Source organism: Eretmochelys imbricata, chromosome 17, assembly GCF_965152235.1.
Source record: "Eretmochelys imbricata isolate rEreImb1 chromosome 17, rEreImb1.hap1, whole genome shotgun sequence".
NCBI classification, from domain to species: Eukaryota; Metazoa; Chordata; order Testudines; family Cheloniidae; genus Eretmochelys; species Eretmochelys imbricata.
In genome coordinates, this window is record NC_135588.1 from 9,404,897 (window position 1) to 9,422,421 (window position 17,525).

At 40.0% G+C, this 17,525-nt stretch overlaps 1 protein-coding gene across 1 annotated transcript; it reads left to right on the forward strand.

Moving 5' to 3' along the window:
* The first annotated feature begins 3,050 nt into the window (after positions 1-3,050).
* On the forward strand, positions 3,051-16,580 carry WSB1 (WD repeat and SOCS box containing 1). Its single transcript, XM_077836356.1, has 9 exons — positions 3,051-3,194; positions 6,347-6,515; positions 7,630-7,898; positions 8,956-9,087; positions 9,557-9,657; positions 11,902-12,074; positions 13,455-13,568; positions 14,672-14,779; positions 15,441-16,580. The coding sequence occupies exons 1-9, from the start codon at positions 3,155-3,157 to the stop codon at positions 15,598-15,600; spliced, it is 1,266 nt and encodes a 421-aa protein (XP_077692482.1). The 5' UTR covers positions 3,051-3,154; the 3' UTR covers positions 15,601-16,580.
* Positions 16,581-17,525: the final 945 nt, after the last annotated feature.

Here is a 17,525-nt window from a genome sequence, read left to right on the forward strand (position 1 = left end):
AACAAGTCCCACTGAGCTTAACTATAAATTCTGGTTCAAAATTTTACCATTTCCCCAGACTGCACATTAGACTATAAAGCAGGGCAAGGAAAGGCTGAAGACTTACATAATATCAATGGTTGGGAAATATGAAATCAAGGGCCCCTGTTAAAATCCAATAGCCATGGATTCCACAACACAGTCACAAAAGATTAAAGCCACTTTTTGTTTAGATATTGCCTTGCAATTTCATAGACATCAAAGATTTCATAATCTGGCTGGAAAAGTTAAAAAAATAATGGAGACAACACCCATCCTACTCATCCAGGTAGGAATGTTACTGCTGCCCTTAGGATATTTAGGCATCTAAAGAGCATGTCTCCTCTTATCCCATATAGATGCTATCCAATTTATGAACACAAGCTCACTATGTCTTCACTGAAATAGTGATAGAAAGCATATTGGCTGACATAATATCATAGTTAGGGTTTCCAGGCTACAAGTTAGGATGCATGAGAGAAAGGTTTTTATGTCCACTGTGAATCCTGCTGTTTTGGGGGGATCGGTTACAAAGCATAAGTCTCTTGACACAGTTAAAACATGCTTCAGTCTTGCAGCACAAATAGGACTTAACTGCTTTAAAGGTGTTTCTGAAGCATGTTACAGCATTGGGCATTAGCAAGACTGCAATACAGTTCAATCTCACCTAACCTGTAAGACTGAATCATGTGGAAAGGTAACTGTGTCATAAATGGATCCCATAACACAATGGGGTTTAGAACCATTGACTCAACAGATAAGCTTATTTTGAAGGCAATTTGTAACATGGCTGACTTCACACATGATTCATGTTCGCCCACAACAAGATGAACTCATGGTACAGACATTTTTACCCTGATTAGATAACAGCTGTAATGTGCGTGACAGGCTGCAGGTGGGTTCTAACAGGGTTTGTCTACTGTGTAGATGCAGAATTGCTTAACCAAATCTGTGTAACCGGTTTAGCCAATGTGGCAGTTCCCTGGGTCTTTTTGAAGGAGGACATCTTTAATGAAAAACACCCACATTTTTCAAGACTGCCTTCATACAAGCATCATCGTGCAGCGCAGTGAACGTAGGTGAGCCAACATGCCTGTGGTAAGAAAAATTCTGCTCAGAGGGTTGCACTGAAGTCGTTAGCTGTATTCATGTCAGACAAGATTCCACCTATACTGCAAAACAAAACACGCTAGAGCTGGTCAAAGCATTGTCACACACCCCTCCCCTTCAATATGACTTTGGTTGACTGAGAGGTGTAAATGGGAACGAACTGTGTCCAGGAGTCACACTACAAGCAAGGCTGGGTCCTTGCTAGACTCCAAGATAGTTCGGTCCAATCTGCACTGCAAGAGTGAACCATGTTTTAATGATGTCAAGGAACATACCTGTCATAATCAGGTTCCCCGAAATGGTTGATTTTTGTAGAATCTGGGTCCCAACATGGTTCTATGTATAGGATAGACACGGCTCGACAGAAAGAGTGTGGGGGAACTGAATCTTAGGGTGATGACCTGGAAGTAATGGAAAAAAGAATCAGTATACTGTAACAATACATTGGGAGGGTGTCTGGAATCATCTGATTGCAGTGCAGTCACAAAGGATTAGAGCTAAAATATGAGCTGAGATTTAACAAAACAGTTTAGGAATATAAATTACATTAGGGAAAAAGCATTAGATTAGAGTCACTTAATGGCAAGGACAGTAAATAGTGCAAGACGGAAGGCATCTTGTGAACCATCAGTACTGCTCTTGAGAGCTATGAAAAAGGAAGACATTATTCCAGCTATTGCTCTCCCTCAAGCAAACCAGAGAAAGGAGGGACAGCAAAACTGACAAAAAGTTAACCAGACAGAAAGAGGTATAGAAAGAAAGAGGTATACAAAGGGAATGTATAAGAAAGGACAGCAAGGGAGAAAAAAGAGTGAAGAAAGGTAATAACTGAATTTATAAATTAAAGACTAATTTGGCTGAGTTTAATTGAAAAGCAAGAGATGATTCTAGTTTTGTCTGGCTCCATAGAAACTCTACCCCTTTGATTCTCTGGTAGGATAAAAAGCACATCTCACTCAACCAATGAAACACAAGATAGTATTTCACCATCAGGGGAAAAAAGATCTCATTGGCGGAATGCACCTTGAGAGGGGGCCTCTGCCTGTTTAGCCTACCTTGGGCTTTTGTCCCTAAGTGGGACCTCTTTCCAATGTCCATTTGAACAAGGAAAGCAATATTCAATTCCAGAAGCTGTTGTGAAAATTTAGCCCTTGAAATCTATTCCTCCAGGGACTGCTTGTCTAACTCCCTGACTTGCAGGTAAAGAAGGCTGCTTGCATGGAAAAAAAATTTACAGGTGCAAAACACAAGCCCAATTTCAGAGAATAGTTTGGGGCCATTTAAACAAGATGGCTTGTAAGACCACATTTCTCAGATTTTATTTGATTGTTTCTCGTTCAAATGTTCCTAACCCGAGTCCTATCATGAACTATAATTTTATATTTGCATTACAAGCAGCCCCAATAAGGATCAGTTCCCCCTTGTATCAGGTGCTGTACATAACCCTAAGAAAACACAGTCCCTGTCCTGGAAGGTTTACAGTCTGGCCATGGTTCCTGCCCTAGCCAGGACTTATTTTCATGTCAGCTTGTCCAAGCTTTGGTTCTGTGCCTAGTTCTGTCCCTGGTCCAAGCCCTGGCCCTGCCCCTTGGTTCTGGTCCAAGCCCTGGTCTTACCCCGGATTCTAGCACAAACCCTGCACCTCATCCTGCCCTCAACTCCAACCCCCTGGTTCTGCCCAAGCTGTGGCTCTGCCCCGTACTCCCATACAGGACGCGTCTCCCCCCATGGAACGGTTAAATGGTTTCAACCAGGGCCGCGGCCGCCCCGTACTCCCCGAGGTGGAGCTGCCTCACAGCAGCGAGGCGGGGATTGTGGGGGGTGCGCCACGGCGCTCGTGGCTCCGCCCCCTGGATGGGGCGTGGCCTGCAGGCCCTGGCCCCGCCCCTACACCACATCCCCGGACGCGGCGGCCATTTTGTCTCAGTGTCGGTCCTGCCTAGCGCAGCGGTGGTCGTTCGTGCGGTCGGTCAGTCCCGTAGCGCCCCGATCTCTGTCAGAGCCGGTCCGAAGGGCGGCTCCGTAGATGGCCAGCTTTCCCCCGAGTGTCAACGAGAAGCTCATCGGTGAGAGCCAGGGTGGAGGGAAGGTAGCGTCTGCGGGGTCGGGGCGGGAGGACTGCGAAGGGGGGAATGGGCGGGGTGGGGTACAGACGGGGAGGTGGGTATGGGGGAGAGATACTCCTGGGGGGGTGGGAGAAGTGGGTATGAGGGGGTCCTGGGGAGGTGGGCTGGGGGGGTTGGGTTGAGTAGAGTGTGGCCACAGGTGGGGAGGTGGGAATGGGGTTGGGGGGAGTGTGGGGATGGGGGGGTCGTGGAGGAGGTGGGTCGGGGGGGAGTGTGGGGATGGGGGGGTCGTGGAGGAGGTGGGTCGGGGGGGAGTGTGGGGATGGGGGGGTCGTGGAGGAGGTGGGTCGGGGGGGAGTGTGGGGATGGGGGGGTCGTGGAGGAGGTGGGTCGGGGGGGAGTGTGGGGATGGGGGGGTCGTGGAGGAGGTGGGTCGGGGGGGAGTGTGGGGATGGGGGGGGTCGTGGAGGAGGTGGGTCGGGGGGGAGTGTGGGGATGGGGGGGTCGTGGAGGAGGTGGGTCGGAGGGGAGTGTGGGGATGGGGGGGTCGTGGAGGAGGTGGGTCGGGGGGAGTGTGGGGATGGGGGGGTCGTGGAGGAGGTGGGTCGGGGGGGAGTGTGGGGATGGGGGGGGTCGTGGAGGAGGTGGGTCGGGGGGGAGTGTGGGGATGGGGGGTCGTGGAGGAGGTGGGTCGGGGGGGAGTGTGGGGATGGGGGGGTCGTGGAGGAGGTGGGTCGGGGGGGAGTGTGGGGATGGGGGGGTCGGGGAGGAGGTGGGGATGGGGGGGGTCCTCCACTGGAGGGAAGCCAGTTAGTGAGGGGACTGGTTTCAGAGGGGTAGCCATGTTAGTCTGTATCAGAAAAAACAAGGAGGAGTCCTTCTGGCACCTTAGAGACTAACAAATTTATTTGGGCATAAGCTTCCGTGAGCTAAAACCCACATCTGATGAAGTGGGTTTTAGCCCATGAAAGCTTATGCCCAAATAAATGTGGTAGTCTCTAAGGTGCCACAAAGACTCCTCGTTGTTTTAGTGAGGGGGGAATCTCTGGAGAGATTGGGGGGCATACAAGCATCCTTGATTCCACTGGGGTGAAATGTTGTTGGGTGGTGAGAGGGGCCTTGCCAAGAGTTTGAGAGTGGATGGTGAGATGGGGTGTGGATACCAAGGAGGAACCCGGGCGGTGTTGACTATTAATAAGGTGTGAAGGTACTATAGGGTTCCAGCTATGTGGTTGCAAAAGATAAAAGCTATCAGCCTCCTTAGAATCTATAATATGGTCGTTGTTTTGGGATGGTCCAGCCAGTGCCCATGGGGGCAAAGGTTTTGACCACATTATGGAGCATCTTGAGATGCCTTAGGGTGGAGGGGAGAGAGATACAGTATGTACTCCATGGCAGGGGGAGGGACATGTAGCTACAGAGGACTTTTTCAGACCATGCATGTCAACTCCTCCATTTAACTTGATGCGGCAGTCTTGATTGGCAAAGTCTTTGTCCTTGCCTTTTCAGTTTTGAAATAAGAGGTGGCTGGTAGTTGTGTGAAATCATAGAAATACAGATTTCAGTCAATGTATTAAGTAAAAAATGGATTGTTTGTCTGAAAACATGGTTCTTTTTGTTAAAGCTATGTATTTCAGTCACTTGGTAAAAAAAAAAATTGCGGCGTATATATAATAGTGCACATTTTATGTGAAGGTTTATTTTTGGTAATACAAAAAAAATCCCAACAAAACCTGCAGATAAGGATAGCAAGGGATTTCTAATGGGGGAAAAAAAGGATAATATATGAGATACTTTGTTTAGCTATTTTGGACACTTTCTACTGGTGATTTTTTAAAATAGTTCCTTTTTAAGCCACAAAACAATGTATCAATACATATTTTCACTGTTACCAGTGTTGATTTCTTTTTTGGGAACAGTCAGTAGCTGCCATTGCATGTGTTGGGTTTCTCATGTACTCACAGAAACCCCTCCCTCCTGTATGAATACTGACAGCACGTGAGAAACCAGCCTGGGGCGGTTATCCCGTCATGAAGGGCAGGGCTGTTGCACAATTCCTTCCATTCATATTAGGAAGGCACAAGCTGGAGCAGCAATTGATATTGAAGTAGGAACGTTGTAAATCCATAACAAATACTTGCATGTTTAATAAACATTTTAAAAATTTCATCATAACCATGTGTGATATTTTTCTACCCCTTCCTTTTAAATTTGCATTTGTAAAAATGGACTTGATAAGCATCATTTTGTCCTCTTAAATCTGGCTGGTGTAATGAGGACAATAAAACTGCCCCTCCACTTCAATTGGAGCGAGAAGATATTCTTGTCGAGTAAATAAGAATAAAAATATTTTTATTCTTCTGATTGCCTGATGCTAGGTTCTTCTGTTATACTCACTAGAAATGAGTAGAAAATTTGGTATAAAAATCTCTGTTGCCTGACAATACATCAGTGGTGGTGTTTTGTTTATGTGGGCTGATGAGACATAATGTAACTAACTTTGCACACACTTAATGTTAAATTAAAAATTTCACCAAGTAAATTTTCTATTCAGCTCTACTGAAAATATTTGCTTGAATTGCAGAGAGGCAAATCTTGGTGCTATCTGTAATGCTGGAGGTTAGAGTAGTTTAAATAATAGTTTCAACAGATTCCTAAATGACAGGTTTCAGAGTAACAGCCATGTTAGTCTGTATTCGCAAAAAGAAAAGGAGTATTTGTGACACCTTAGAGACTAACCAATTTATTTGAGCATAAGCTTTTCTATGCATCCGATGAAGTGAGCTGTAGCTCACGAAAGCTTATGCTCAAATAAATTGGTTAGTCTCTAAGGTGCCACAAGTACTCCTTTTCTTTTAGACTCATAAATGAGATTTCAGCTGGGTTCATATTAGCTTGAGATGTGGTTTTCCTGTTGGTTATTTAAGTACATTTTTGCTGTTTAATGACCTGAAGTTTTTGCAGTCGCTACTAAGGAAGACTTTAAATGAATTTATTGTGACACAGCCATTTTTCTAGCCAAAGATTAGTTTAACTTGTGTCTGATTTAAAGCCAAAATATCAGCAGAAATCTCTACATTGTTGGTAATAAGTTTAAAATATGCTGAATCTCTTGTTCACATTTTAAATGGGATTTCCTTTTTGTTTTTTAGCAAGATCACGTCCTATAGGAGAACTCTTAGCCCCAACATCTCCTTTTGATAAGAAGTGTGGACGTGAAAACTGGACTGTTGCCTTTGCACCTGATGGATCTTACTTTGCGTGGTCACAAGGACATCGCATAGTAAAGCTTGTTCCCTGGACTAAATGCTTTAATAACTTGTAAGATTAAAAATTGTGCTGTTTGATATCAAATTCACTTTCTCCTATTTCTTCATTTTGTAAACGAAATGTGCGGTGACCTGCAAATAAATAAACATGATGGTGTGCTGTTTTTGCTTCTTTAAGATGTATAAATGAGAGATTGGTTTATTTGGGTTTTTAATCTATACATTGTCTTGATTTTTATATAAATAGGAGGAGTGTATGGACAAAGCGAGAACTAGTGATACCACAAGTGAAAGACAGACTTGTGCAATGAGAGAGGAAGTGATTTTAAACGTGTACTTTTTAACACTAGATCAACTTCCTGAAACACTCAGAGAGAAGCTCTTTTAAAAGATTCAGATAGCCTACCTCTTCAGTTGAGGACTGAGAACTCCCACTCCAGTTCTTTGCTTCTCCAACAACATCAGGAAACATGACCTTATATTCTTGACATCTCTAAGCTTAAAAAACAAGCAGAATATTGTCAGCATTTTTTTCAGCACATCATAAAAAAAACAGCACATTTTTGTTTCATTTGCAGGTCGCTTTTATGTCCATCTGGAAGTTGGTAAATTACATCTTTGATTGACAGCTGCATATCCCTGTATAGCAAATGCATTTTCTCTGCACTGTGCTCAGTTTATTAAGTCTAGTGTGCAGGCTTATCTCTTACTAGGATTTTTCTAATTAAATGTGTTTTGAAGGGCGTATTGGTGAGTTGTAGCAGAACAGAAAGGATCCCTTCCTGCCCCATCTTTTATATAAAAAAACAATTCAAATACTTAACTGTAATATAAATTCAGATTCTCACTAAAATTTTCAGTTTAAGTATAGCATTTAAAATGTTCTTTCATGAAGGGTTAAAGAAGCTAACTGCTCCGTACAGAGGCAGAATTAGGCAACTCAAATTTATTGCTGTAATGAGAAGAGTTTGCCATATCTGAAAACCACCTTCACAACTGAGGAACAAGGGACAGTCATTTTAAAATCTTAAGTGAAGGTATTAATTTTAGATACAGTGGCAATATGTGCATTATGACTGCCCATAGATTTATTGAAATAAAATACTCAGTTAATTATGTTTATAGAGTAAAGCTTATTCTTTCTAAAATTCTGACTTGTTTTACAGCTTGTTGCATGGCACAAAGAATGTTGCAAATTCAGTCAATACAAGACTGTCAAGAGAGAACAGTGATGGTGGTCAAAAAAATAAGCCTTGTGAGCATATAATAGACTGTGGTGATATAGTCTGGAGTCTTGCTTTTGGGTCTTCAGTGCCTGAAAAACAGAGTCGCTGTGTGAATATAGAATGGCATCGGTTCAAATTTGGGCAAGATCAGCTTCTGCTTGCAACTGGCTTGAGCAACGGGCGCATCAAAATATGGGATGTATACACAGGTACAGGAGCTTGTTCAAATGTATGTCTTGCCATTGTCATTTAACAATGCAGCATTGTAGCTCTATCATAAACTAGAATAACTAGATTCTAAATCTATTGGTTTATGAATGCTAATTTGAAAAGTGCAGTTAAAGTGAACTAACTTAGGCCTAAAAATAGAAGGGACTGTTGCAACTACAATTGTACAAAAGAAATGGTTTGAAAAGAGAAATGGTTTAGTTTGCGCTTCAGCGTCTCCAGGCTAAGATGGCAGGTTACATACCAAACCACCACTGTCTTGTTATTGCTTTGTGAAATCTCACCTGAAATGGACTTTAGAAGTGTCATTTGGGTGTGGCGGAGAACGGGGCAGCATAGGGAAAGAAATACTAGTTTAGTCCTCGGTCCATAAAAGTATGTGAGTATGTGCTTGACTTGAGGCTCTTGAAATTTTTTTTAAAGCAAAACACAGCATTCCAGGTAGGGAAGAGTTTCCTTTAGTACTTTGGTTATGGGGAAGGTTTTTTGGTAATAATTGTTTTCCCCACTTTTTTTTAATAAGCAATACTAATCTGGTTAAGATAGGCTGACAGTCCTAACCTTTGAAGCTGCAAGGGAGAAGGGGATCCTGCAATCTAACTTGTAATTACCATTATATTGGGCCGCAACTAATTCCTGGTCACTGAGCAATGACATTACTTAATGAATATTAGGGAAGTTGCTATTGGAAAAACTTGCTATTTGAAGTTAAGAAGAAAACCATGCATTCATCTAAAGTTAAAAGGTAATTCACTTAGATTAGTTCTCAGACATTTAATCTTGTTAGTGTATAGATTTTAGAAGTTTAGCTTTTCCAGACCTAGTCAGAGTTGAAAGATTAAATACATCTTATCGCTATGAAGTATGTATACAAGATTAATTTCTTTGCATATTTTAGATATATCTGTGCTCTAGCCAGTCCCCAAAAGTAGACAAGGAGGAAGGAATTTTATCTTTAAGCTTTGTTTGTGGGCATTTAATTTGAGTAAAAGAACTGCTATGCACTTTCTCTTAATTGGTATCGTTCTTGTGCAACAGGAAAACTCCTCCTTAACCTGATGGACCATACTGAAGTGGTCAGAGATTTAACTTTTGCCCCAGATGGCAGCCTGATATTAGTATCTGCATCGAGAGACAAAACGCTGAGAGTGTGGGACCTGAAAGATGATGGTACAGTTTTATTTGGTGGTGGTTTTTTTTTTGAAAATTCACCTGTTGGGAGAGCATAGAGTAATCTTTCTGCAGTTGTCAGCAGTAATATCAATGTATATTTTGGATTTTTAAATCTTTATTGACCTCAGCCCCCTTCTAGTAATCATTTAATCTTCATCCCATATAGTGCAGACTATATTTACCCCTCGGCAAGGAGCATGTATTTGAGGTTCAGCAGCCCTTTACAGTGGTATGTGTGCTGACCCTGCTGGTCAAGGTACAGAGTTCTGAGGCCATTTCAGTATGGCAGGTAACTTTTATACAGCCAGAGTCTCTTTAAAACAAAAAAGCAGTTTAGAACAACCGTACAGTGTCTCTTCCAAAAAATCTCTTGCATAAAATGTTAAATAAAACTGGATTTGGACTATTCCTGGTGGTTACTAATCTGGAACTAATACTCCTAGTTTTGCCATTTTTTTCTTTGCAGGAAATATGATGAAGGTATTAAGAGGGCACCAGAATTGGGTGTATGGCTGTGCTTTTTCTCCAGACTCTTCCATTCTGTGTTCCGTTGGAGCCAGTAAAGCAGTATGTGTCAGAGTTTCTTGTTCCTAAGTTTATACTTGAATTGTGCATATAATCACTTTAAATCTAAGTAACAAATAAAGCTTGTGCTCGGTGTCATGAACTTCTAATGTTTTTATGATGATGCAAGAAGTTGCATGAAAGAAATTGAAGTAAACTACCTAAGATGCCTTCATATACTGATTTATGAACTGAGAACTTGCACTGCTTTTAGTTGGAGAAACTTTAAGCATCCTTTGAAGTAGCTTGCACATCTGCATCTGTTCATAAAATAAAAACCAAGGAAAGTAAAACGTGTAGTGTTAAGAATGGAAGATTTAGGCTAACGTTTTCATCAAATTATCTTGCTGTTGATTTTATCCTTTCTATTTCCTGCTCAATTAAAAGGACTTTTCAAAGTCTGAGCTGGTCATGGTCTCTTCTACTGAACAAAAATGTTTCTACATATTCTCAAATACAACTAGCACTCATATGTCTAAAACATCTAGAATGAAGAACAGCATATTGGTTCTGTTTCCATCTGTATTCTAATGTCCTGCTAGAGAACTGAAAGCAGTGCAGGTAAAGCACGTTTTACAATAAACTGCTCTTCTTGGCACTGAAAATCTGAGTGTAAAATAGAGGAAAGGGAAAAGACTAGTATATACTTTCTATTAATAGTATACTAAAGTTAATTGATTAGGAAAACCATAATTAATGTGAACATTGAAGACTAGTAGCTAGGATAATTGTTAGAATGCATTTTATATTTAAAAAAAAAAAGTTTGGTAAATTAACAGTTCAGATTTGATAGAGAACAGTTTAGTCCTTTAAAATAGAACAGATGTGGATGTATTCATTGATATTTTTAGGCTGTGTGTTTTCCATAAGCTTCTTGCTTTCCCTGTCACAGGTGGTGGCAGCAATATTGGTGTGATTGAGGTTAAGCTGGCACCACTCACACAGGCGCACAATGGTGTTAGCTGGGCAGAAAGAGTGGCATCTCTGGCTACCAGGCTGGGGGCGAACTTTACCATAGGACGAAGTAACCTTGCATTCGACTGCAAGGTGTACTGTACGTACGCAGGTGCTGGTTGATGTCCACTTTCTGCTTTTTTCTTTCTTTCTTTTTATTTTTTTAATTTTCACAGCAGTGAAACCCATTGACTCCTAAAACTTAAATTTTATTTTCCAGTTTTATGGAATGTTGGGGTCTTACTAGTGAAACTGGTCAACATGATACTTCTAACTGACTGACTTAAAAAATGGTTTCATTTTAGTAAAGTGTGTGAGGCACTAATACTATTTTCTTTGGTTAAACTTAAGTTGTTTGCATTTTATCTGTCTGAGATATTGTTAGTATTTAATCTGCAAGTAAAATTGTACGGGGCGGGGGAGACCTAAAGAGCACTAACAGGGACAGATTTAATATATAGTTTTATACCCATAAATTGTTAGCCTATTTTCTGTAACATTACATTAAAACATAGTAGAGCCTTCATATTAAGATATTCTGCACAGTCTTCAGTGCAGTTTTATATGATGTAGAACTGCATGTAAAATCCCCCCAAATTAGAATTATACTCATACTTTACCAATTTCTGTAGTAAGATTTACAGTAAGCTGGGTAAATCACAATACTCAAATGTTTATTTGTTGATATGATAAAACTTAAGATGCATAAACTTTTTTTAATAATGTGGTTAGACTTCCTTGTTATGTTGCCAAAGACATTTCTTTTGGCTGTGAAAATTCTCTTTGCTTGCAGTATCTGTTTCTCTTCCTAGGCTGAAGTTGGTGATCCAAGCGTATTGTAAACAAGTGATCTTAAACTCAAAGGGGATGCCACTGGAGTAACAATATGTTAACCTTACTTTTTCTGTCTGTATATTTCTTAAAATTTTGGTAGTTACTGAAAAGAGGGGACTGTAGTGCTTAACCCTATTTATTTCTGTGTATTTTAATAAAATAGTTTCGTAATACATGGATTTCAGTAAAACTACGTGGTTAAATTGCATTGCCTTTCTTATATTTTGGCTTATTTTTTAAATAACATTTAACAAACTTAAGTTAGAATTTGCATGTCTGCTTTAATATTTTTAAAAACTGATTTTAATCAGAGTATGACACGAGCATATTTCTTAATTGTAGTAATTTATAATGCTTGATTTAATATAATCCTAAGTAAAACTAGCAGACAGTTAAGAAATGTAAATGCTGCACTGGGTATCTGAGCAAAAGCTATAACATTAGCTTTTCTAATTTCAGGTTTTTCTTTGGGATATGGATAAGTACTCCATGATTCGTAAACTAGAAGGACATCACAATGATGTTGTAGCTTGTGAGTTTTCCCCTGATGGAGCTTTACTGGCTACTGCATCTTACGATACTCGAGTTTATGTCTGGGATCCCCATATTGGAGTTATTTTAATGGAATTTGGGTAAGCAGAGTATTTAAATGTGTTCATTTTTAGTTCCCTCCTGGAATTTACAAAAGGATCTGACCACAGTTTATACCTAATGAAAATGCAAGGAGTGACAAAGTTATGGAATTGTTGCATGCTTGGATTTAATAAGATACGATGTCAAATAACTAACTCGGTTAAAGTTTTATTTATTTATTTAAGACAATCAGGCAATACTTTAATATAGCACTATACTGGAAGGAAACATAGGTTCGAGCTCTCTGTAACTGGAGAAGTGGTGACAGCATATTTCAATTCACATCTAGAAGGGAAGAGTTTTGGGGAAGTTAGTTATAGGATGTGAGACACAGATTTCAAATCCAGTCATCATTACTGACAGCTGTGGCAACCAGCAATTCCTAATAAGTTAAAAATATCTTTCAATGGGTTATTTCATTCATCACAAAACATCTGCAATAATAAATACCTTTATCGGTCACAGAATGTAATTGGATCATAAGCACCCCATATCAATTACCCTGTCTTGTTTATTATAATGTACTTCTGTAGACATCCTTCATTAGTTGAGAAGGGTCCCTTCCTGGACACCTGGACTTTTACGAACTGAGAGGAGCAGGGAATAATTAGATAGAGCCCACTACTTGATTAAGTTGCTGAGCATTGGTCACACGCTCAATTCAGTTTAAGAACAGACACTGAGGCCTTAGAATCTAGACACACTTTGGCTAATACAGCACGGATTCTGGGAGTATTCAATAAACAAAGAATTGAGTTTAACATACACAAATCATAACCGGTTAATCTTAAATCTAACAGAATTGCTAAAATGGTTCAAGATCTTATAAAAATCTAAGGTATGCCCGTTAATTGGAAAGAGAATGCAGGGGAGTGGACTAGATGAACTCTTGAGGTCCCTCCCAGTTCCATGATTCTTATTTGGTTTGCTTGACTAGTAAATGAGAAAAAAACTCAGCTTTGGACAGTAGAAAGTGAGAGAAGTACCATATTGGCACCAAATAGTAAGATTTTAGTCCCTGGGAGAAAACTGCTCTATCTCGTAGTTATTAAATTCCCCTGTTTTAAAATGTGAAAGATTTATTTTTGAGATGAACAATTAGCTCGAAACTCAGTTCTGGGAGAGTACTTCCTCTGTAATTGAAAATGCGTAATTCAAGACTTTGGTGCTTTAAAGCCTACTAGTGGAAGTGTCTTCAGTATATAACTAATACTGTGGTGTCCTTTGTAGAGCTCTGCAGCAGTATCTCTTAATTCATACTACAGAGACAAATGTAAAAAAAAAAAAAAACCTCTTGAGGTCTATCATGGATCATGCTAACAGAAACTCCTACATAGTTTCCAGTGGTTATGCTGTTAACTGAGCCCGTCTGTCTACAGGCATCTGTTTCCTGCTCCGACTCCAATATTTGCTGGGGGAGCAAATGACAGATGGGTGAGATCTGTGTCTTTTAGTTATGATGGACTGCATATTGCAAGCCTTGCTGATGATAAGTAAGTATGAGGAAAGAGTTGTCAGACTCTTGCTTCTTCCCAGTAATTAAAAATTCCTTGTACTACGCACAACTTACTTTTTTAAACTGAGAACTGTGACTGACTGCTAGTACCAGTGCCTTGCTGTCTGAATGATGGTTTACAATGATGTTGTAAAACTGTCTCCCATAGCCATATAAAATAAACAAGAGATGGTGTACAGGGTAGATGACTTAAATAGCATTGTAAATATACAAAGAGATCTGTAAAAGGGTGGAGAAATAAAGGCCCTCTATTTGGCTTGATTTCAATAAATCATTGAAATAGCGTGCTTCTGTGTCTGGTTGAATGACGTTTTTTCGAGAAAAAATGAACCACTATGGTTACTTGGGTCATCCTGTTTTACTTTTGTACTTGTGTATGGTTTTGTTAATGATGACTGACGCAGTCAATTTTTAAAATAGAAGATTTTGAAGATAGGAAAGGCATCCTGTCGAAGACAAGAAAACACTTTACCTTGTTTTGGTAGCTTGCTAAAATGAATACTGAGAACTCCTAGCAGAAATAACAACTGCTAGAGTTTTCGCAAAAAGAAAAGGAGTACTTGTGGCACCTTAGAGACTAACCAATTTATTTGAGCATGAGCTTTCGTGAGCTACAGCTCACTTCATCAGAGTTTTGAGACTCAGTCTACTCTTTCAGATCATTTGGCTGCAGTAACTTAATTTTTTTTGCATGCTGTTACTTAGTCTGTAGTGTCTATTGCAAACTCTTCAAACGATAGTCACTTACTTTATATTTCTTTAGAATTGGTATCTGTGTGATGCACAAATATAAAGTTATATTTGACTATATCAGTGGCTTTCAGCCTGTGGTCCATGGACCCTTGGGGATCTGCAGACTGTTCAAGATTTCCAAAGGAGTCCGTGCCTCCATTTGAAATTTTTTAGGGGTCTGCAAATGAAAGGTTGAAAACCACTGAACTACATGACAGCAGGTGAAGACAGTACATTATAAATACCTACATATATTTTTCTTTCTCAGGTTAACACTTCATAAATTATTGTACTGCATTAAAGAAATTGGTTACTGTGCCTTTAACAGCTGACTTTTTTTCCTTCCAGAATGGTGAGGTTCTGGAGTATTGAAGAAGATTATCCTGTACAGGTTGCACCTTTGAACAATGGGCTTTGCTGTGCCTTTTCTACTGATGGCAGTGTTCTAGCTGCTGGGCAAGTATACAGCTAATAAATCATACATAACGCTTATGCAGTATTCATCCTCAAAGGACTTTGCAAATGTTAACTAACAGTTCTAGCTTCCTCATTTCTAAATGCCATTTTGTTGCTTTTGATTGTTTGAAGGAGGGATCAGAGCTTAGTCAAGCAAGCCTTGAGTTCAACACCACCAAGAGTTTAACAAGCATAGTCTCACTTTATTTCTCTTTAGTATTTAGGGAATGATCAAGCAAGCCACAAATGTGGGTCTGACCCATATACACTGCAACAGCACAGTGCAAGTGCTGTGAAAGCCCTTTAGCCATCCAGGGTAGAATTCTCCTTGTGCAAGTACTGCACTAGGCAGCCCTGCACAGGCCCTTTGAATTCCCTAGCATACTGCACTGCTATATCTAGTCTGAGCAGCTCAGTGTCTGCTGCCACCATGGCTTGAGAGAGACCTGAGTGAGATCTGCTGAGTGCTTTTTCAGCCCCAGCCCAAAATCCCAGGAGCAGAGCATGCAATCTCAACTATGCTATCTAACATCTGGAGTTAGAGAACAAATAGTTTAGAGGAGAGGATTTCTCTGGCCTTCTCCCAACTATCGAAGTATAAGGGTGTGCAATTCTGAAAGTAATTCTGTGGAATAATTGACTTTTGTGTGTTTGTGTGCAGAACGCATGATGGAAGCGTGTACTTCTGGGCAACTCCAAAACACGTGTCCAGTCTTCAACACTTGTGTCGCATGGTGATTAGAAGAGTGATGCCTACTAGCCAAGTCAGGAACCTGCCTGTCCCTTCAAAAGTGGTGGAGTTTCTTTCTTACCTGACTTAAAAAAAAAAATCCAAAAAACCCCAAATCCCTTGCATGTGACCAGTCTGCTGAAAATGGTAAAATTACTGGTACATTTTTACAACCTTCAAGCTTCAAACTCTACAAGTTTTCAAGATCTATTTAAATTGGGTACATCTAAAAAAATTGTCCTGCATTTTGACAATGGAGTTTTTAATATTTACAGAAAAATACAGTAGAAGTATTTCTGAAGTTCTCAAGACAATTTTCTAAAATCTAACTGTGAAAACATGTACATATGTAGATGTGTAAGCAGCTATGTGTTATCAGTGGACCTTTTAAATTGCTTTTCTGAGTCAGTGTATATCGTGTATATATTGTTTCTGTAGATCCATCAGTGCTGTAAAGCAGAAGGATAGCTATTATTCTGGGACACTGAGTTAGACAAATATTGATTCAAAGAAGCTTAACTGCTTTGTACGTACATACATTAGTTGGGGTTCAGGATGCTGATCCACAGATACAAAATTGTTTATTTTGTGGGGAGATACAGCTTAGTTTTCATTAGTGCTGATGTGTGGTTAAGAGAGGTAAGTTGAGTGAGGGATGGATTAGATAGAATATAAGTCCGGAACATCACTTCAATTAGCAAACATGTTTGTCATCTAAAGCAGGCCTTAATTTTTGCAACAACAAAGGTTAAATTTAAACTCTGGGTTGTGATTAAGAAAAATATCCTTTAAATTTCTGAAATCTAACTACTGTATTGTTGCCTGGTATATTGTCTGTAATATGTGAAGTTTACAGACTTGTATTATTCTGTGACCCTATAATATCTCTTGAGGGGGTGATATTGGTTAACTGCCAAAGATAAGCAAAATGTTTGCTTCTGCCTTCTGTTATTTATCTGTACCTAGCAGATATAAAGAATGTATGCATTGCATAAAATGCCTGATTATATATATATATATTTTTTTTGTTTTTTTATTAAAGACTTGTACAAAAACCTCACTTTTCTGAAACCATGATGTCTGGTGCCTTTTTTGTATGCAAGGAGGTGTTGGTTATGAAAATAATTAAGTAGTTTTAGTGGAAATCTGTTAAACTATATTGTGATAATACTCTAAACCCTCAAGGGCATAGTACAGTGCATATAATGAAAGAGGGTTGGTAGTGTTAAACTACATGTCAGTATATCTGAAAGTATTGAAGTTTCTCAAAAGACCTTCCAAAGGTATGAAAGATACTCTTAGGACATGTGTACACCATACTTTTGTTGGCATAGCTGTGCTGACTAAAGGTCCTAGTGTACATGCAGTTTTACTGGCATAGGGGTGGCTTGGGGGCTGGAATAAACTCTACTAGTAACAGTGGTCTGTAAGTGATAGGATTAAAGTTACTTATGGACAGAGTAGCAGAATTGCTCAATTATTGCACAATTACTGTACTGGGGTGTTAACTTCCAGCTCATGGCAATTTAAGGAAGAACAGTTTGATTACAAGACATCTGTACTGACTATAAGTGTTTGCAGTTCTAGTCTCTGTATCTTCTGTAATGGGATTTAGGGAACTGACCTGTTGTAAGCCATTTACCTACATGGATGGGTGATAGAGGCAACTAGTAGAAAACAGCAAAAATGGTCCAAATGTATAGGAAAAGGTAAATTTTACTAGCTCGCTGGATTTTCAAAGGAATTGGCTGAATATGCTTTTTTTTAAAGGTAACCTCTAGGCCTGATCACTTTAATCCAGTGTTTTTCAAACGCGGATCCTGACCCAAAAGAGGTGTCACGAGGCTGTTGTAGGGGAGTCATGAGATCACAAAAAATATTGCCATGGGGTAGAGAGGTACAGTAGCTGCTGCCCTCCGGCCACCCAGCTCTGAAGGCAGAATGCCGCCAGCCGCAGCGCAGAAGTAAGGGTGGCAATACCATGAGTATGCTCTTATGAATAAGTATGGTAATTCG

What these genes read in the sequence shown, in the direction of transcription:
- WSB1 (XM_077836356.1), top strand. Translation starts at nt 3,155, where the DNA reads ATGGCCAGCTTTCCCCCGAGTGTCAACGAGAAGCTCATCG. An exon ending in TGTCAACGAGAAGCTCATCG is followed by an intron (nt 3,195 to 6,346) that starts GTGAGAGCCAGG and finishes TTTGTTTTTTAG; the next exon opens with CAAGATCACGTCCTATAGGA. An exon ending in CCGTTGGAGCCAGTAAAGCA is followed by an intron (nt 9,658 to 11,901) that starts GTATGTGTCAGA and finishes TTCTAATTTCAG; the next exon opens with GTTTTTCTTTGGGATATGGA.